At 43.5% G+C, this 21,619-nt stretch overlaps 1 protein-coding gene across 10 annotated transcripts in view; it reads left to right on the top strand.

The window, feature by feature from the left end:
• Positions 1–21,619, top strand: part of LOC135197838 (ninein-like protein) — a 255,706-nt gene that overhangs the window by 212,530 nt on the left and 21,557 nt on the right. For all 10 annotated transcript variants that reach the window (XM_064225001.1, XM_064225005.1, XM_064225003.1 and 7 more), the window contains one exon: positions 14,874–14,974. In XM_064225001.1, the coding sequence (XP_064081071.1) occupies positions 14,874–14,974 (101 nt within the window). The remainder of the gene's footprint in view (positions 1–14,873; positions 14,975–21,619) is intronic.

Genomic DNA, 21,619 nt, shown 5'->3' with positions numbered 1-21,619 from the left:
TGGGGGATGCTGGGAGTTCACGGATCAAGGCGTTGTTTTGTTTACAATCGCTACGCAGGCGCGCAAGCACGAATTTCTTTCTTATCGCACTAAAAAGTATCAGTGACACATCTCGGAAATTATTTCGTCACTTTGACAAAATTATTGCACCATTTTAAATTATCCTTTACATGAAGTATTATATATGAAAATGTGCGCAATTTCATGCACAATACAACTAAAAAATACTCATGATTGTAGCTTTTATCAATTTTGAAATATTTTCATATAAATAACGATAAGTCAAAAATTTCAACCTTCGGTCAACTTTGACTCTACAGAAATAGTCGAGAAATGACAATTTGTCCAAAATTGCATTTTTCCTAACTATACAAACCTGAGGTCCTTTTACAAGGAAGGTACTAGCGGCAGCTGGATAGGTCGTAAGCTTTCGAACAAGGGGTTCGGTAGTTAACTGCTTGTCCGACAGGCGCGCGCGCGCGACTGGGAGGTAAACAAATCACTTTTGCTTTTGGTGGCCAAGCAAAAAACTGCAGAGTGAGGGGTGGCATGAGGTGGGAATACTATGTGTAAAGGCATCCCCTTTTCAGGTTTGTATCAGTTGAAAAATGCAATTTTGGACAATTTGTCATTTGTTCCGACACGGCATACAAACCTTCGGTCCTTTTACAATAGGAAGACTCACGTTCTTGGTGGGAGGAATTCTGAGTCTTTTGTGAACAGACTGGTGTTCGCCCAACCTTGGAATGCCTCCCTGGTCGTAAGAGCAAGGGAGGGATCCAAGCCTCTGTCCGATTGATCGGGGTGTGCACCGCAGGATCAATGGTCAGACCTCTGGACCAAGTACTAAGAGAGAGGCAAGCGTATCTCTTCGTACCAGCAAACAAGAACAAGTTCCTATTTGCAAGAGGCAACATAAAGTTATGGTTTGTCTCTTGTTGGCATCCACTTCCCCCCCCTTGTAGGAGGAAGTGGTGGATATTCGCTCCCATCCCTAGTGAAAGGATAGGATGGGGGCTCTGTCGAGTAGCTCACCGGCATCTCGTCCTTATCCAGCAAGGTGATGACTGTATCCCTCTACCCACAGGTAGAGGGGGAGAAAAAGATAGGAAGAGAAGCCAGTCACTCTCTCATTCACTTATCTATTCTTACAGTCACACCAGGACTCGATGCTGTTCAGCCTGCTAGGGTCTGGGTGGGTTAGCTACACAACGTGTTGAGCAGCCACACAAGGGTCCCAAGGAAAACGATCCAAGGACCTGTGGGCATAATATCCAAAAAGGTAGAAGGAGGTGCCAGTGGTCTGGTTGTACCAGACCCCTGCCTTCAGTACCTGCGCCATGGAGAAGTTCTTGTGTAACTCGAGGGAGTGTACTTCTAGGTCATCTTGGTGCTGACGAAGAGTCTTCAACACTCAGCCTGGGATGTCGAGTTTCTTCAGAAAGTGCGGTCGCGCTTTCACAGGACAAAGCAGCATCTCCTTCGCATCGAAGGCGGTGAAGTCCATTAGGGAGGGGTTGTGAAGGACTCTAACCGATCGTCAGGAACCGAAGGGTTCTGAGTCTTCGCTACGAAGTCGGTACGAAATCGAGCGTCACGAATCCCCATCCTGGATGCTTGACTTCGCAGGAAAAGTCATGCAATTACCTCAGAGGAAAAGAAGGGAATGGTCATATGACCTATCCCTCTTCTCGACTTCGGTGATGTCCTGTACCCATACTGGTCTATCCGTCTGCAGCGAAGTGTCTCACATTCTCCTATCCCCATGCAGTGAAGTTCTTCTCGGTAGTGGATAGGACACCGACACTCAATGGTGGGTGTCGATGGTATGGGTACTGTGACAAGCTATTAAAACGAAGTAATGATTGCTTTGTAACAACAGAACTAAGTCAACAGCGTAGTTCGTAACTGACTCGGGAGCTCTGACAGCTGACGACTGACTGCGTTGGAAGGAGGAGGCAAGTTGTCCAAGCATCCGAGCAAGTCACGTGACCTTCGCCTTAAAAGGGTTATGCCAAGAGACTAAACAAATAATTTGTTCGTCACCGATGCCAGAAGGCGAGGTGATGATTCTCTTAAGGCATGTGCCCAACAGGCGAAAGTCAATTGCCTTCTAGAGACCGAGGTCCCTCATGGCAAGATATCTCATAGTATAGTTGATTCTCAGCTAAGGAGAAACAACACTATGTGTCGTTGAAGACGAAGGTGTACAGAAAAAAGCAACCTACGTCTTCACAGCTGAACCTCGAGAGAAGGTTCTCCAAGATTCTGAAAACCTGTGCTACAAAGACTGAGAACGCTAACCTCTATTCATTGCTGTCCGGTGAGGATCGTAGTTGCAATAAAAGCGGAGCGCTTTTCAGTAATGAAGAGACAGGGAATACTGCCTGAAGAACTGCTTCTCATGGGCTGAACATTTGGAAGTAGAGCTGTCAGGTCGGAGAGTAGGCGATGTCTTCTGACACATCTGTTAATTCGAGGGGCGAGCAATGAATAATTGCACACCTACGAATACGAGATATTTTGAAGACAAACTCAGATGTCTGCAAAAATCATTCGCATTATCGCGGGTGCGATGCAGCGGGAGACTAGTACAGACTTCTGTTACCGTGCGGTACACAGAAAGATGAAAGAGTCCAAGAGATATCTCTGTTGAAAATTCTCGCAATGTCGAAGGCGATGAAATCGAGCGTCACAGCAGTAGATGGTCCTTCATTATTGCGAGAATCCCCGTTAATCAGAGACCTAAGTCCATGATTGTTGGGCAGAGATACGGTTCGGTAGTCAATCAAACCAGGGGAGAGATGAGACGTAACCGACCGTTGCATCTCCGAGACCTAGCTGATACTGAGCTGCTATCAGGCAGTTCAATACGCAGTAGCTCTCGGTGACTCGTCATCCTGAGTTGCCAGGTAATCCATTATTCCACGAAGGAATGTGTTCGGCTAGAACCATTGAGCATAAAGAATACGCTCGAGCAATTATATTTAAACGAAAACGGATTTCGGTAAATACAAAAGCTGATTTGGTGTTTGTCATGGACAATACCAAGTATCTAAAATCGAAACTGATAACTGCTGGGAGGTTGCAGGCAACCCCGAGTTGCAGTTCAATTAAGATACAATTCGTCTCGGTCACAAACCGTAGAGTTAACTACGGTATGCGCCTACCCCCCGGACAATTCAACTGTTAAAAGAATCATGTCGCGAGGGTAATATACGTAGTATATTTGTAGGTTCTGTACACGACCTCCATCCTAAATTCTTTCCTCTCGAGGAATGAGAATAAGGATTGGAGATCGACCGCCTTCGTTCTCAGTCAAGAGAGTGAAGGAGAAGTCTTTCCCAAAGGACAGCTTCATGGTGAAACGAATACCGAAGACGATAGTTCAAGCCAAACTGGAAGTTCTCGTCCGTTCTTCTCTATTCCAGGTTAATCGCCTACGTGAGATACTCTTCTTTCAGCAGCAGTCTTCTTCCAAATGCTAGAAATTCACAGGAATTCGAGCATAAGCGAGGTTCCCGATTACTCGTGTAACAATTATCGGGGGCTTCTCGCTCACTTTGGACCGTGGTCTCGCCTAAGTGTTTGGAGATCGTAAAAAACTCGAACACTCTGAGTGCGCTAGAAATTCCGTAGAATTCTAAGCACTCTGCGAAACCCCCCACCGAATTCGTCAAACGATATCGGCTGGTGGACCTCTCGATTCCCGTAGAAATCGAGAAAGGGGCAGGATCCCTCCTCAACGGACCGCTTACGTCAGGTAGGACCCGAAGGTCCCCCCGGTAGCGCAAGCCCCTAACGTGGGATCTTACAGAGAAATCTCTGTAGGATCCTCCCCTTTTCCCTCGTAGCCGTAAGGAGAGAGGGAATGGGGGAGGAATTGGATACTGGCTCGCCTTACCCAGCGGAACTAGCAGTTGGAGAAGAAAAGGAGCAGCCATCGCCTTACGGCGATGGCCTCTCAGAGCCTGGGAAAACGTATCGTCAGGAGAAAACGTTTTCCCGAGGAGGGTTACGAACTCAATACTGTAGGTAAGGGTCTGCCGCCACTGTGAACGTCGTTCTGGGTGGGGCTGATCGACACCTGACAGGAGAGAGCCGATACCGTCCTCGACTCATTCCAGTCCTCGTCGAGGTCGAAACCTCTCAGGAGGACCGAAGGGGTATTCAAATACGGTGTCCGAAGACACGTAGAAACGCCTCTGTCGCAGTAGAGGAGGTGAAGTAGCTTGTTCGACCGGCCAGAACTGAGAGAGCCTTCTTGTCCGGAGACGAGAGACTACCTGGTTCAACACAGTCGGCAAGCTCCGATCGCGGCAGACCCACCGTCGATTTGGGTTCCCTCTCGGGCCCCAAAAACGACTCGAGCGAGACGTGGCTCTGCTGTGGTGGGAGCGGCGATCCTTCCCCGAGGTCGTTGTGCTGACGAATCAGCGCCATAACCTCGGCAAAGTTCCTCTGGATCTCGGAAGTCACAGCATCTTGCAGAGTAGGACCGTTAAGCCCTTCGAACAAGAGCATATTCCGAGAACCTTCCTCCTAAGAAGGGGGAACAGCGACAGCCCTCTCGGTTTTCTCCATCCACTTGCGCATACGTCCTGGCCGGTCCTCCAAGAAACCGTGCCTGGCAACGTTAGGGCGTCGTGGTGGGATCATGAGGGGCGCACCCCTCACGATCACTCCTCAATACCTCGCTCCTTCCGGTGTAACCCGAGGAGGTTGAAGGTACGGGAGAGGCCAGACCTGACGCTACCCTCCTCGCTCGCTGGCAGAACCAGCAGGCTTGGTGGGAGGGCTGCAGGCGATCCGTCAACCCGCGGTGGCGATCAAGCTGCAGGCTGGTCGAACCGTCTCGCTGTGGAGAACGGCTGGACTGAGCACAACGGCCCCGATCTCGAGTGTCAGACGAGCTGGTGCTGGTTGCCGTATCCGATCGCTCTCTGTGAGAGCGACGGTCAGGCGACCTGCAGGCTCCACTGTCACAGTGAGACCGGTGCTTGTCCTCACGGCACGTCACGTCGCTGGTTCCAGCCGTGGCTGGCACCGGCGAACGGGAGGACCTCTTCCCAGCCTCAGCCCGTGGCCGGTCGTGGACCGTCACGTCCCCGGGTAGCCAGCTGGTCGCCGCGGAGAGAGCGAGAGCTAGGTCTGGTGAGAGTCGCGTGAGCGGCTGTCACCAGTCTTTCGCCCCGTGCCGTGAACCTGACGCTGAGCGGACTCAGAGGTCTGGTTCCTGGCTGCACGGTCGCTGGTGGCGACCGTACACTCGGTACCTCCCGCGAATGAGAGGCCGAGACGGACCCTGATGCAGTGGCAGAAACCATGACACCAGGTCGAGGAAAGTACGGTGTTAGCCGGTACCCCTCTGGGTCCCCGTAGTCTTCTTCCTTGCGGAAGAAGGAGACGGGCCCCGCTCCCGAAGGAGCAGGAGGACCAGCGGAAGGAACCCTCCCGTCCCACCGAGGTGAGACGGGGTCCCGAGAAGCTCCGAGGGAGACTTCTTAGGAGGGAGGAGGCAACCTTCTTCTTCCTCGGCTGTGAAGCCTTAGAAGTCGAAGGGGAAGAGGCGGCAGCCGACGACGATGAAGAAGATGAAGACGACGACGACGACACCTTCCTCCTCTTCTGTCGTCAGCTTCCTCAGGACAGACGTAAGATCTGCTATCCAGGGCGGGAGCCGGGGCTGCTGTAGCCGAAGCCACAGGGCCCGGACGCACCTGTACAGACAGACCAAAGTCTGGGTAGTACCACCACGAACAGGGACGACGTCAGCAGGTATGGGCATCTCAGGAAACAGCAGGCACAGCCAGCACAGCATCGGCAGGGACAGCCAGCGCAGCAACTGCATGGACAGTCAGCACAGAATCGGCAGGTACTGCAGGCAGCACCGGAAACACAGGAGGTGAAGCAGCAGGCCAGCAACGGGCATGGACCTCGGTCAGCACAGGAATCGGAAGGTACTGCAGGCAAGCACCGGAAAACACAGGAGGTGAAGCAAAGCCAGCAAACATCCTTGGTACCGGCGGCAGGTCCAGGGCGAGCTCTAGGGCAGCGGAAGTGTGGTTCGCGGCAGCGCGGCAACACGAGCGGCGGCGGCACGCCCCCCTCTCGGTACAGCGAACGGCACTTCACAGCGGCTGTAGGCAAGACTGTTACCACGTGAGGCGAGTACACCAGGTGAGGAGGGACGTCACCTGGAGTCGATATCGTTGTCGTGGTCACCACTCCATGGGTGACCGCAGCAGGCCCAGACATAGAACCGCCGCCCCTGAACACTAGGCACGCCCTGCAAATCGACGGACGCCCATACCTCACCAAGGTCCACCCTCGTGGCAATAGCACCTGCGGAAATAACAGTAGTAGTGATTAGTGGGGGGGAAGTCCCCTCGCGCGGGGGGGTGAGCCCCACACCGAACGAGCGGAAGACCCCGAATACAATTGTACATCGGGCCACCAGAGCGCCCTCCCCCGCGCTCGACGGATCGGGCGAGGAGGAGAACCCAGATAACCTCCCCCCCGAAGGGGAAGGGCCATCTGTGGGAGCTTAGCGGGGGGGGGGAGGGATTCTCGTTCCCCACCCCCGCACAGCACCCATGTACCCAACAATAATAAAAAGAGCCCGAGAGCAATCGTGCCCTCGGCACCGAATGCACGGGCATAAGGATCAATTCCCTGACTGAGCGGAACTTGAACCAAAATAAATATTGATGCAATCAATAATAAAAGGAATAACATGAAAAAGAATCTTGCATTACGATTCACTTCACCATGAATAAGGCTCGGAGCGAGCGCATTTGCGCCCTCGGTACCGAGCGCAAGGGTAAAAGGATCCATTCCCGATTATGAACGGAAACCTTGATCCATAATGAATTGATGCAATCAAAATATATATATGAAAAATGAAAAAGAATACTGCGCTTGCGATTTCACTTCATACAAAATAAAAAGGGGAAGGATCAATTCCCGGGAAATAGCGGAAACATTGATCCAAGTAATAATGCAATCTCAATAAAATATGAAAATGAAAAAGAACTGCACTTGCGATTTCACTTCATTCAAATAAAAAGGGGAAAGGATCAATTTCCGGGTAAGAGCGGAAACTGATCCAAAATGAGTATTTGCCTACAATCAAAATAAATATATGAAAATGAAAAAGAATACTGTACTTGTGATTCCACTTCCATACAGAATAAGTTTTCGTGCCGAGCGCATTCGCTCGGCAAACGAGCATACAGGTCAAAATGAAAAAAAAAAAAATGAAAAGGCACTTACTTAACGATTTTCATCTACACATTTTCAACCAAAATATAAGCTCGGAGCGAGCGCTCTCCCGCCCTCGCACCGAGCATACACAATACGAGGATCATTTCTGGGAAAATGAATTCCCGCACTTACGCCCTTCAGTCCCGGCACTCGGGTAATCGGAGGGCGTGGAGAAACCAAGATCCTTTAATTCACAATTGAATTCAATGGAAATAAATATGAAATGATTGTACTTACAATTCAGTTTCACTAGATAAATAGAAAAAGAAAAACACAACCATGCGAAAGCAACGACGATGAAGCGGGCAGAGAGCGATGATACACGTCTACACGCCAGCAGGCCGAAAGCAAAAGTGATTTGTTTACCTCCCAGTCGCGCGCGCGCGCCTGTCGGACAAGCAGTTAACTACCGAACCCCTTGTTCGAAAGCTTACGACCTATCCAGCTGCCGCTAGTACCTTCCTATTGTAAAAGGACCGAAGGTTTGTATGCCGTGTCGGAACAAACGCAATTGTAAGCTAAAATTCTTATATTATAGTAATATTCTATCATTTGCCTTCATTTTGCAACAAATTGGACGTCTCTAGCACAATATTTTGATTTGATAGAGGAGAAGGGGGGGATGAAATTTATGAAAAAACTTTTTCCTTACGTTTCGTGCGATAACTCTTCCGATAAATTTTTTCGTGCGATTGTCCTAATGTTTGCACCCTTTTAAATTTGCCGTTACATAAAGTTTTATATATGGAAATGTGCGCAATTTCATGCACAATACAACAAAAAACAACCCATGGTTGTAGCTTTTATCAGTTTTGAAATATTTTCATATAAATAACGTTAAGTGCAAAAATTTCAACTTTCGGTCAAATTTGACTCTACCGAAATGGTCGAAAAACGCAATTGTAAGCTAAAACTCTTATATTCTAGTTATATTCAATCATTTACCTTCATTTTGCAACGACTTGGAAGTCTCTAGCACAATATTTCGATTTATGGTGAATTTATGAAAAAAAAAAAATTACGTTCGCGCGGTAACTCTTCCTAAAAAATCAGAATTTTTTTGTGCGATTGTCGAAATCTTTGCACCATTTAAAATTAGCTGTTACATAAAGTTTTATATATGAAAATGTGCGCAATTTCATGTAGAATACAACTAAAAATGATTGAAGGTTGTAGCTTTTCTCTTTTTTCGAAATATTTGCATATAAATCACGATAAATAGAAAAAAAACCACGTTCGGTCAAATTTGACTCTACCGAAATAGTTAAAAAACGCAATTGTAAGCTAAAACTCTTATGGCCTAGTAATATTCCGTCATTTTTCTTCATTTTGAAACAAATTTGAAGTCTCTAAAACAATATTGTGATTTATGGTGAATTTTTGAAAAATATATTTACCTTCACTCCGCGCGCCGATTCGCGGCCGCAAGTCTCCGAAATACGTACATGGCATTATCCTAATATTTGCTCCTTTTCATATTAGCCTTTTTATAGAGTTTCATATATCAAAATGTGCGCAAATTCATAAAGAATACAATAAAAAATAATTGAAGGTTGTAGCTTTTTCCATCTTCGAAATATGTGCATATGAAAAAATATATATATTAAAATTTCGACATTCGGTCAAATTTAACCGTCCAGTCCGAAATGGTTCGGAAATCTGCAAATTCTAATCTAAAACTCTTACAGTATCGTAATATTCAATCATTTGTCTTAATTTTGAAACAAATTGGAAGTCTCTAGAACATTATTTAGAATTACGGTGAATTTTTGAAAATAATTTTTGTTACGTCCGCTCGTTACGAATTCGTACATCATTTTGTGATAATATTTTTCCGGTGTTGCTTTTATTGTTTTACTATGTATTATATATCAAAATGATTGCAATTTAGTGTACAATACAACGAAAAAAAAAGTAACTCTTTAGCTTTGACCGTTTTTTGCACAGCGTGATTTGAATACAATTATCTATGAATTTTTTTTTTTTTTCGCTACCATATATCGCATTATTTACATATGATAATGATATTATTTTTCATTTCTGATGATTGCATACTAAACTTCAGGCAATGAAAAAAAAATGAGCCAAAAATGAACTCTTAATCTTCAAAACTAAGCGCGCTGTGATTTTTTGAAAAAATTATTTTTTCCGGTTCCGCGCTCACTCCAAACCGGCGCCGGCATACAGGAGAGGTTTTGATTTTTAGGGCTTCGGCGTAAGAGGGTTAACCCTCAGTGGTGTGGTTGGTATGGTGTTGGCGTCCCACCTCGCTGGTTGCGAGTTCGATTCTCTGCCATTCCATTGAGGAGTGAGAGAAGTGTATTTCTGGTGATAGAAGTTCACTCTTGAAGTGGTTTGGAAGTCACGTAAAGCCGTTGGTCCCGTTGCTGAATAACCGCTGGTTCCCTGCAACGTAAAAACCGTACAAACAAAACAAACCCATCAATCAAAAATAATATTATTCTGTTCTGTGTGGAATGCATCTGGGATTCCTGACATGAGAGATTTTAATAAAGAATCTTATTGTACAGAACCAAGCAGCTCCGTTGTGCTGTAAAGTGACTACTTATTTTTGTGTCATCTTTGGGTGTAGACACTGCCTGGACTTTGTGGACCAGACAGTACTTTTGCTATTTTGTTCTGTTCCATGGGTGTGAACACTAACTACCTGGACTTTGTGGACTAACACAGTACTTTTGGTATTTTGTTCTGTTCCATTAGTGGTTAACCATTCAGTCTTTCATTAATTTTGTGCTATTTTATTAATTTTAATCTAATTTCTCGAAGTACTCATGTAGGCAAGGAAGGTAAGTCCTATAGTCCTTTTATGTCAGCCTTAAGTAAAGGCTCTCATTGCAGTACCTACCATGAAGGGGGAAACTGCTTTCTTCTTATATGTGTGCACTTTGTATAGGAGTCACACTTTTGCTTTGACTGTTGGTAAGCTGTTGGACTCTGCTTCTTCCTGTTGCACTTTGATCATAGTTGTAAAGTCTCAGATGTGTCCACCATGCTGCTTGATAGTATCAGGGGTACAAGCCTTTTCCAGTCTCATATCATGAGGTCTATGTACCCCCTCCCATAATGTTTTTCCCTTACACGTTTCCCCCCAAACACTTCCATTATGGCACAATTTTCTTTCAAATTTATGGTTGTACCCATTTTGCTCATGGCTTTCTTACCTATTAACCATGGTATATCACCCTGCAGAATTTCTGTCTTCAATTAAAACTTCCTGTTTTTCAATATCACTGGTATTTCCATGTCCTTTTGACTTAAAAGATGACTCACCAAGATTAAATACTTTATTAGACTGTCCTAATAGCTTCCATTCTCCTCAACCCTTCATAACTCAAACCCATGACAGTGCATGCTAGTCACAATTCCTGGCAAACTGTTGATTTACATCCTGTGTCTAAAATTGCATCAACCACTTCCCAAGACTCTTCCTCTGTTTTACTAACTTTTACATAAAATTCTTCTTCTTCTGGCCAAGTTTCTGTTTTCTGCCCATTTTCTTCTTGTTTTGTCTCTCTCTTCTTCTTATTTTGAAAACTCCGAGGACAATCCCTACCCCAATGCCATTCCAATTTGCATTTACATTGCCTTCTGATCCCCACCATTCATGCTCCTCTTTATCCCCAAATCCCTCAAATATTCTTTTCATTATTTGTGAAACTGTTTTATATTCAAACTTTCCTTGACCACCAGCTGCTAATACCATTTTTTTTTTATTTTCTGTAAGATTTGCTTGTTTCCTATATAAATGAAAATCCTTAGCTTCTCCTTCAAGTATGCTTTTCACCATTGCTCTGTTACACTCTGATTCTGCCTTTTCGAACTTAAATAAAATGTCTCATCTTTTCACTAGATTCTGTTCCTATTTTGAAATAGATTTTCCTTTTACTGTAATTCTCCATTAGTGTGTCTTTTAGTTTGGATTGGATTGTCTTTGAACCTCTGTACCCTTAAGTTCATCTATATCAATTCCTTCCACTACTTATAGGGCTTTCCCTTTTAAACTTATTCTTATCTCTATCCCCGGATATTTTACTTCACACACCACTAGCCAATCTTCAAATTGTCTTTTCCATCCTTTGAATTTGTCTTGTATCCTGCTAAATCTGGGACGCTCCCTCCTCCATCTCAACTCCCTTTGTTCACTATCTGATCTGGCCATCTTTAATCAACCAAGCTCTGCTACCAGTTTGAATATGTCCCTAGCATAATCTTCCCTTTATGACACAAACGTGCAATCTACCCATCTGTTCATGTTCTTTGTTCCCAATTTACTTCAGCCTAAGACTTTGAATACCCAACACCAGATCCGCATGTCCTCTTCTGCGTGCTTTGTTTTTGTTTACCTTTCCACCACATGCCGCCACCATCATGTTTTCTATGATGTCACATCCTATGACATCATAACACAACTTAAATACATAAAAACATTTTCTAAAATCAAACACGTTTCCCATACATTGAATGTCGACCACATTTCACCAATAAAGAAAATAGAATTAAAATATAATAACTTACTAAACTGATATATATAATCACACACTACTTTGGTTTTTTTATCTGCTCATCTGATCTGCCTCCTGTCAGTTTTAGCCTTGCTGAGCCCACTGTTGGGTTTCCTTGCAGTGTCTGACAGTAGCTCCTCTGGTCTGCACAGCTTATGGTTGGTATCTCTGCCCCACTAGTTGTAGGCTGCTGCTCATCTGCGTATTAGTTTGCTGCCAAGGATATACTTCACCTCAATATCAAAAGCATCTTCATCTCGTGAACACCCAAGCATTGCTTTCTTAAGTCCATCAATGCCCTAGATGCAGTTGTATCCGGTCTCATAGATGAGAACACCTCTCACATCACCATTCTCCCAAGGAGCCTCCACCGAGTCCAATCACCCCACACTATCCTCTTTCTTTTCTTCTTGCTCTATTGACCGTGAATTATATAGGTGCTCAGTTGTCCTGTGCCTCCGAGCGACTCATCTACAGCTTTTCAAGTCTCCAGCTTGCCCTTCTACAGGTATGGCGATGTTACTCCACTACTCCTAGCCCGTCATTCTTTTAATATACTCCTAATTCCTCTGTACTATTATTCTTGTTCTTTTAAACAACCAACTTTATAAACTACCAAGATTGCTAGGTTTGTTTTGTTGGTAGATAACACTTGAGGAAACTGCAGATGATTTAGCCTATGTGGCTGCTGTGTGTGTGTTACAGCAATGAGGTATCAGTCTTAAAGATCTTTTGAGACCCTATCAAGCCATGTGACCCAGATTTTATATTAAAGATCTTTTGAGACCCGGTATCAAGCCATGTGACCCAGATTTCATATATTCACTTGAAGACCTTCGAGCTTCATAGGCAAAAATCCCATGTTAAATCCCTCTTTCCATCCTTTAAGATATAACCTTTTGCATGGTGGGTCTTGGGTCTGGCAGAGGTTATGAGTGACTCATGAAGAAACTGCGGATGATTTAGCTTATGTGGCTGCTGTATGTTACACAAGCTCGTATCCCCTCTTGACTTGGAATCCATTGCTAGGGATACTGCTGCCTCCTTTAGACCTTCCTTGGCTCATTAGAGAGCTTCCAAAATTGATAAGTGTGACATTTCTGCAAAAAAGAACTTAGTCATATAGAATTGGCAAGAGTGGAAGCTCAGTACTTTGAGCTCTATGTTAGCTGGTAATTGTCCTTAAACCAAAGATATAGCTGTGGTATATTAGTCTGTCTCTTCCCCTAGAGAGTTTCACTCATTTTGAATCTTCAATCCCATGGCTCTCAATCTCTCTTCCCAGAAGACCTAACCCAAGAGGCAGGGGATGATATGTCCACTATGTTTAGGGTTACAGATATCAACTTGAGTGCATCATCCTTTAGTCCTTATCTGCTCATTCTTCTCTCAAAGCCAAGGTGCCTTGATGACAAAGGACTCCTCTAGTCAGCACCATAGGTCCACACCACATCACGTCACTGCTTGCAAGCCTTGTAGTCTTACATTACCCTTCCATTTCAGAGACAATAACAAATCCCCCTTTCAAGTCACCTGGTAGGGGTTCCTAACATAGATTTAGCCCTGTCATCCCATATCCTAGTTTGGGCATTGTCTCAGGAGTTTTGGGAGGACTTGTGAGTTCATTGGCTGGAACCTTGGATATTGCAGGTTCTTTCTTATATAGTTAATGCCTGCTGTTCCTTGATATAATCCCCTCCCCCATATTACAGAAAGGTTTCATCTGTGAGTTTCTTCCATAGGTGTCAGGTTTTTCCTTACCCTGAAGTCTTTGGGAGATTGTAGGGTAATTTTAGAAACAGGAACATCACAGCTACTTGGGAAGGAGGCTTATAAGATTATACTAAGGCAGGAAGCATTGACACTGGCTATGAGACCACCAGCAGATCATGTGGCTGCAATAAATCATTCATTAATCAACCAGAGCTACATACTGGTATTCACAGAGGAGACATTTATTTTGTCTTGCCACAAAAATGTTATCCATAGCAAACCCCATCAGTGCAGAATGAATGGCAGGATGCCAAGTATGCAAGGAAAGACTGACACTGAAAGAGCAGAGACAAGATAAACAACAGATTCCTCCTTGGGTTGACAAGGATATCATCCAGAGAGAGGGTCAATAGTGGGAATCATTATCAAGCTTAATAGGACCTCTTTTGATTGCAAGGACTGGGCATCATTGGCTAGGAAGTCTCATTAGAAGAGACCAGAATGCTGAAGTGCATGCCACTGACTATAAGTACTGATCAACAAACCAGTTCTCACACACAACACTTCATCAAGGGGTTTGCTGCTGTCAGCCCTTGCATATCCTTATCCAAGGATGACATATACAAGCTGCAGGACACCATTCTTGCCCACACAAGCATGCTGAGATATGATTGGTGTAAAAGAACTTCCCTGAAGGCAACAAGTAAGGTGAATTAACATAAAATCACCATCACAAAAAGATCAAGACCAAGAACTGTGTGGAGTAAGGAATAGCAAACTAAGCTGAGTAAGCAGACTGCTGCTCCACTAATTTGAGAAACCACACCATCCTATTAAGGTCAAGGCAAAGGCCAAAATGTTATTTTACACAGCTCATTATGCCTGGCAAAAGCTCAAGCAAGAACTACATAATGAAAGTAATACCTGAGAGAAAAATTTTTGGAAATGGAAAAATCGAGCACTGTACTCAGAGAGTAACACCATGGTGACAAGACGTCACCAGTCACAGGCTAAAAGATAAAAAAGATAAAACTCACTAAACTCTGGGGATCACCTGTAAGATGGAAAGCACAGCATCACTTTTGATGTCAACAAAGTCACACAAAAAATGAGAAAAATATTGCCTTATGAGTAAGGCTTTTTAAGATAAATGTGTTTATAAGAACATTCTTATGTTCAGCAGTGGTTCAATTTCTAATTGCATGATATATTACAATGATTTTATTAAGATATATAATTACAATGTTTGCTTGCCAAGGATATTTATTCCTTGCAATGTAATTTTAGTGTTCTTGAATGACTGTTTTAATAATTTTTTGTTAGCTCTCAGTTTAAATGAAGATTGAATGTTTTTTATTTTTCACATTGTAGTCACAAGACAGCAGCATGCCGCAGAAGTACAGAATTTGGAGAGTATGATAACAGCAACCCAGCAAATGCTTGGTCAGCATATAGCTAAATACAAGGATCAGGTGAGTCGAACTATCTAAATATGTAAAATAATGAGTAATGTTCTAAGTTTCCCAATGTCCTTAGAACTTTTAATACATTGCATGTCTGACTGACATTGCTATGTCAGTCAGACATTAAGCAAATTCCTGTGGGTGCTGGGTATATATTGTATTTTGTTCATAAGTATTGATGTGAAGTCTAAAAGGAGAAAAAGAGGCATTTCTGGAGGTAGGTGGCAAGGAAATTAGGAGTATCTGAAGGCAGCATGTGCTAATAAACCATACATTAGAGTGTATGGATAGGAAATCAGTTTAAGTAAAACCAAGGTTGTAGTGACAAGACAGCAAGCAAAGGAGAGAGCGCAGCCAGAAAAATTTCTTATGTTGAAAATGTGGCTATGGTATAGGAGGTAATTCTGTTATGCATCAAAAACTTGTGAATGTGTCCCTATAAATACTCAGGATTGCAAAGGTTAAATGAAGTTGGGGATTTCCAGAGCTAAAAATGAAGAGGTAAAGAACGATTATCATTATTTTAAAACACTTAATAAATCCACAATCACATTTCCAAACGGCTACAGCTCGCCTAAGGGATTTGTTCTTGAATAGGAGGTGCAAACTGGAGCAAGAAAAAAAGACAAAGGATAGGATGAAAAATACAATATATTAAGTAAGACACCTGGGACTGACAGATAGTGACAAGCCAAAACAGTTGGAAAGAAATGACTGGACTACTTGTAAATGTGAATATCATATTAGTAAAGAGCAAATGGAGTTAATAACAATAAAGAACAGTCCTCTCAAAGATCGATATGATGAAATTATTTTACAGTCTTACATATTGTTAAAATTCACAAGTTGAATTGTAAATTGTTGCGTTTTACGGAATGTTTTTGTTGAAAACAAAATGTTTTAGTGAGCATATGGTTTAATTGTCCCACTATTTGATTATTGTTTATCTTAATGATCTCACATTCATTTAAAAGTATACATATTAATATAAATAACAATAAACTAGTATAATGAATAAATAAAGTTAAACTAGTATAATGAATAAATAAAGTGAAAAAAATGAAAGCGGAAAATTTTTTTGCTGCGGTCTTAATGTTTGATTACCCAGTTATGAGTTTATGTCTCAGCCTAAGCATCTACATATGCGGCTGAATTCTGTCATTTTTATCATGTTTTAGTCTTCATTTTACATCTTTTACTATGAGGTTTATTACAAATGTTTCTACATAGGTTTATTATTCATACAATCTAAAAATAATGAAATACAGTATATTTATAGGTATATATAGGTGTTGCTGGTTAAACTGGACAATTGGCTAAGACGGATACCCTGGCCCTCCTATTAGTCCGTCTTAACTAGGGCAGACTGTATATATATAATTTAGGTTAAAGTCAAGATAATGGATCAGATACAAAAATATTTTGAAAACTTTTCTTAACTAAAAGAAATAACATATAACAGATAATAAATAGAGTACTAGTACCAAATTGTATTAAGTGACAAATTTTAAATCAATACCTGCATTGTGGTTTTCCAATTAGTGTACTGACAGCCCAAAAATATATTTTTAGCTCATCAAAGAATAGAGGGTTACAGTGCAGTGTTGTTTCTTAAGATACATCATTATTTAGCAGGGTAAAATAATCTGTGAGGCATTAAGAGAAGTAATTGGAGTATGAGAACAAAGAAGAAGGATGTAAGTGAGGAATGTTGTTACTGTGAACTGAGGGAACTGACTCGGGACAATCATTTAGTGGTGAGAATTGAGGTGCGTATAGTGTAAACCCCCCACTAAGAGTGGAGCAGAAATTGTCTTATTTGCATACATATACAGTCATACCCCTGCATGTGAAAGTCTCTACGTATGAAAAATCCAGGTTGCAAAGGCAAATACAAAGATTTTTTTGCTTCTGTGTACGAAAATGATTCAGGTTGCATAAGGGTGTACTGTAAAATCCAAGATTCACCCGGCTCCACCGAGAACAATTTTAACACTCGCGCGCCGCCAACTCAGTAGACTCACCACCATCCTCCTGCTCTCCCAATGGTTCCTGATGCTAGTTATTGCCGTAAAATCCTGCTCTCCTATTGGTCAGCATCTGTCCCATAATGCATCTAGTACGTAAGGGAGTTCCTCGACCATTTCGTTTCGGCAGTGTTATCACACACACGTGGAATAAATTCGTTCACGTAGATTTTGTTCGTTATCATAAATTCATGTTAGTGATTTCGCTTTTGTTGTACTGTAAGTTACTTTATCGTGTTGTGTGTGAACTTAATTACTTAACTTTATTAGCCATGGGTCCCAAGAATGTTGCTGAAGTTCACAGAAAGAAGAGGATGCTTTCTATGGAGATGAAGATGGAGATAATCAAGAAGTGTTAATGTTTTCTGCTATTTGTTAATGTGTTTCGTAAAGTTTAGTGTTAATATTTTCTGCCATTTTTAATGTGTTTCGTAAAGTTAAGTGTTCATGTTTTCTGCCGTTTGTCCTCCTCCTCTGTTACCACTTACAGACATCACCTCACTCAAAAGGTAAGGTTCCACATTTTAAAATACTATCACATATGAATTTTGAAATTAGTTATGTTATTACATATTATGCAAAAATATTAATACACATATACACATGTACCATAGAAATTCTCTCACCTCAGTAAAAGAGAGAGAGAGAGAGAAATTGCATGATCTGGTGTGGGCAACACACTCCCCCTCCTGTCACATTACTTGATATATTTGACAGCTGTTGGACCCCAGCCATCTCGGCTTGGCTAACTGGGGTTCAAAGACAAGATGCGGGGTATAATGGATTTTCTTTCATTCTTACATCATTTTTTTATTTATAAACTAAAATCTTGCTAATTCACTTTAGTATTTTCTTTAATGAATTTATACTATTGCTGTTTACATTAATATTGATAGCTGAAAATTAGTAAATCATTTATTTATTAAACAAAAAACATACATCTGTAAGAGAGAGAGAGAGAGAGAGAGAGAGAGAGAGAGAGAGAGAGAGAGAGAGAGAGAGAGAGAGAGAGAGAGAGAGAGAGAGAGGAATGGAAAGATTAGCATAGTATTTCTATAAAATACTTTCACATATGATTTTTGTAATTACATTATTATTATTATTATTATTATTATTATTATTATTATTATTATTATTATTATTATCATCATCATCATTTGAAAATATTAATAAACTTATTATACATGTGTGTGCCATAAAAATCTCTCATCTCAGTAAAGAGAGAGGGAGAGAGAGAACACTCCCTCCCTTCCTGTCACATTACTTGATATGTTTAACAGCTGTTGGACCTCAGCTTGGACCTGGAGTTCGAAAGAAAGATGCGTGAAGACTGGGATTTCCTTCATTCTTACATAATTTTTTTAATTTATAAACTAAAATCTTACTAATTCATTGTAGTATTTTCTTTAATGAATTTATTTCTCTTTACATTAATATTAATATTTGAAAATTAGTAAATCATTTATTTATCATACAAAAAACATACATCTCTGTAAGAGAGAGAGAGAGAGAATTATTATTTTTGTACATGAACTTTCCTGTCAGATATATACTTAGCTATACGTCTCTGACGTCACGACAGAATTCAAAACTCGCGGCACACGCGACAGGTAGGTCAGGTGATCTACCTTACCCGCCGCTGGGGTGGCGGCTGTAAGAACCAATCTCCCTTTCCAGCCAGAATTTTTTTTCTTGTCGCCGGTGACGACTACACCTGTGGTTGTTACCTCCTGACAGCTTTATTCAATTCTCGTTGCCGTGGATTTATTTGGACTGACTTTCGGTGAAGTACCTGATCTTGTTGGCTTGGCATACGCATTTGTGGATTGTTTTTGGATATTGATTTGGATTTTTCTTTGATTTCGAGATGTCTGAGTTAGAGGTTAAGAAATCTTCTATGTTTAGGGTGTGCTCTATGGATGAATGCAAGGTGAGACTACCGAAAGCTACGGTAGATCCTCACACAGTTTGCTTTAAATGTAGAGGGAAAGAATGTTCTTTTGTTAACCCGTGTAATGAGTGTGAGAAGTTGGATGAGGGTGAATGGAAGGCTCTTTCTTCCTACTTGAGGAAGTTAGAGAAAGACAGGGTGAGAAAGGCTTCGTCTAGGAGTTCTAGTAAGTCTCGTATTAGGAGGTAGGTAGAAGAAAATCCTGTTGTAGCATTAGAACCTTCTCCAGTTTCAGCTCCTGCGCCCTGCATCTGAAACCTAAAGGATACGACCTACGGAAGTGGCAACCAAATGAGAGCCAACGATCCTTAGCATGGAAAAGAAGATTCGTTCGTTGCAAGGTAAGAGTAGTGAAGGTGAATTGTGTAGTGACCCCAGTGCAGTGGAGGGTGCGTCTGATCGGCTCCTTAATGCTTCCAGGCCTAGACCTCTTCCAGACTCCCAGTCCCAGTGGAGGAGGAAAGTCAACAGCCGCAGGAAGGTTAGGGAGAACTCCCACCGATCAGGCGTCCCCTCGGTAGATCCTGATGCTCGTACCCAGGCTGCCCTTGTTCGCGCGAAGAAGGAGGTATTGCGCCAATGCTTCTCTTCTTCTTCCTCACCTTCGCTAGAAGAGGATGGAGCGCCTCGGATTCTTCGCGACCCGCTGAAGAGAAGCCTGGAAGGCTCCTGGCGCCTTTCCTTCCAGCCCGGAAGTTTTTCCAGAAGAGCCGGAAGTAGAGATCAAGAAACCCAGAGGGAGCAGGAGTTCTGCCTCATAGTAGGCTTCGAGCCTCTTCTCCGGTGGAGGATTTTGCAAGATCTCCAGCTCGAATTCTTGCTGGACTGCAAGCGCAGATTTCGGCGCTGGCGGGCTCCTTGGCAGGAGGAACGCGTCGGAAAGACGTCTCTCTCCCTGTCAAGAAGTCTAGGATTCCTTCGCCTGTGTTACCGTCTCAGTCAGAGTCGGTTCTCTCTCCTGTATCAGCGGATGGAAGGAGGCGCTCTTCCCTCGGCAGGCGCTCTTCCCTCGGCAGGCGCTTGTCGTCTTCCAGGCGTCAATCGCCCAAGAAGCTTTCTCCTGGTGACTACATCTCTCCAGTAGGAAGGGATCTAGCGCCTAGTAGGCGGTCGTCTAAAGACAGGCGTACAGCCTCGTCTTCTCGCTCATTTCCGAAGATCCTTCATTCTCCGGATAAGAGAGCCTACTCTTTGATGGATTCGTCAAGAGACAGGATCTCGCCTTTTGTTAGGCGCCTTGAGCCTAGTAGACGCTCTCCCGCTCCCAAGCGTGGTGCGGAGGATAGGCGCTTTTCTCCTGATAGGCGCGGCTCTCCTTTTAGCCGCTCTGTTCAGGACAGGCGTGTAGAGCCTGAAAGATATGTCTCTTCTGGGAGACTACCTTTTGAAGAGACACACAAGTCTGGATCGAAGTTTGTGGAGCATGGTAGAACGCCGGTCTCCCTAGTAGGCGACCTTCTCCAGGGTTTCGCTCTCCTGTAAGTAGGCGCCAAGAGCCTAGTAGGCGTTCGCCTCATGGTAGGCGCAGCTCGCCTGGCAGCCACTCTCCTTTGAACAGGCGCATGGATCCTGAGAAGCGCCTTGAGCATAGTAGGCTCTCCTCTCCTAGCAGGCGCTCCCCTTTGGAAGCCCGGAATTCTAGGAGTAGGATTAAGGATCAAAGAGCACGCACTCATCAGAGTAGGAAGGACTCATTCGAGAGGAGCTCTCCAGAAACTTTTGGCTTCCCCTGATAGGCGCCAGTCTGCTACTAGACACTCTCTGGACAGGCGCACTTCTTTAGAGAAGGCTAACTGCCCTCGTAAAGAAGCGGAGGGTTCTTCAGTGGATGAAGTTGAACCTTCAGAAGAGGATTTGGTGAAGGACTCGTCAGTTTCGTCCTATAAGATCCTTACAGATCTCCTTCTTCAAGAGTTTGGAGACTCCCTTACTCCCGTCGCTCCTCCGTCTCCTCTCTCTTTATTCTCGACTTCGAAGAAGACGAAAGTTTCCTCTTGTGTGAGGATGAAGCCAACCATCTCAATGAAGAAGGCTTTGAGAGGTTTTGGTGATTGGCTGCTTTCTAAGGAAGAGAAAGGGAAGACTGTGTTTCTTTCCCTCCTCCTTCCAAGCTTACGGGCAGACTGGGATTTTGGTACGAGTCTGGAGAACCCCTAGGCCTGGGTCTTCCTTCATCGGCGGATGCGGGACTTCTCTTCTCTGGTAGATGCAGCACGACGCTCGGCTCTTTTGTCTGCTAAGACTACCTGGGCTATGAACGAGCTTGACCACCTGCTGAAGGGAATGTTTAGAGTCTTGGAAGTCTTCAACTTCCTTGACTGGTCTTTGGGGGTCTTGGCTAAGAAGACTCAGAACCCGGATGCTATTTCGCCAGAAGATCTCAACAGTGTTCTAACGTGCATTGATAAAGCAGTTAGAGATGGATCGAGCGAAATAGCCTCCCTGTTTGGAGCAGGGATCCTTAAGAAGAGATCAGTCTTCTGCTCTTTTCTGACTAAGTCTGTTTCGCATGCCCAAAGAGCCTCTCTTCTGTATTCGCAGCTCTCGCCTCTGCTATTTCCGAAGAAGATAATACAGGACATCTCAGGATCTATCTCTGCGAAGGCGACTCAGGACATGCTCGCGCAGTCGGCACGGAAGCCTAGGACCTCCTTCCAGACGAAGACGAAGAAGGAG

The sequence above is a fragment of the Macrobrachium nipponense genome, chromosome 21, assembly GCF_015104395.2.
Source record: "Macrobrachium nipponense isolate FS-2020 chromosome 21, ASM1510439v2, whole genome shotgun sequence".
Lineage (NCBI taxonomy): Eukaryota > Metazoa > Arthropoda > Malacostraca > Decapoda > Palaemonidae > Macrobrachium > Macrobrachium nipponense.
This window is presented reverse-complemented; position numbering and strand designations above follow the sequence as displayed.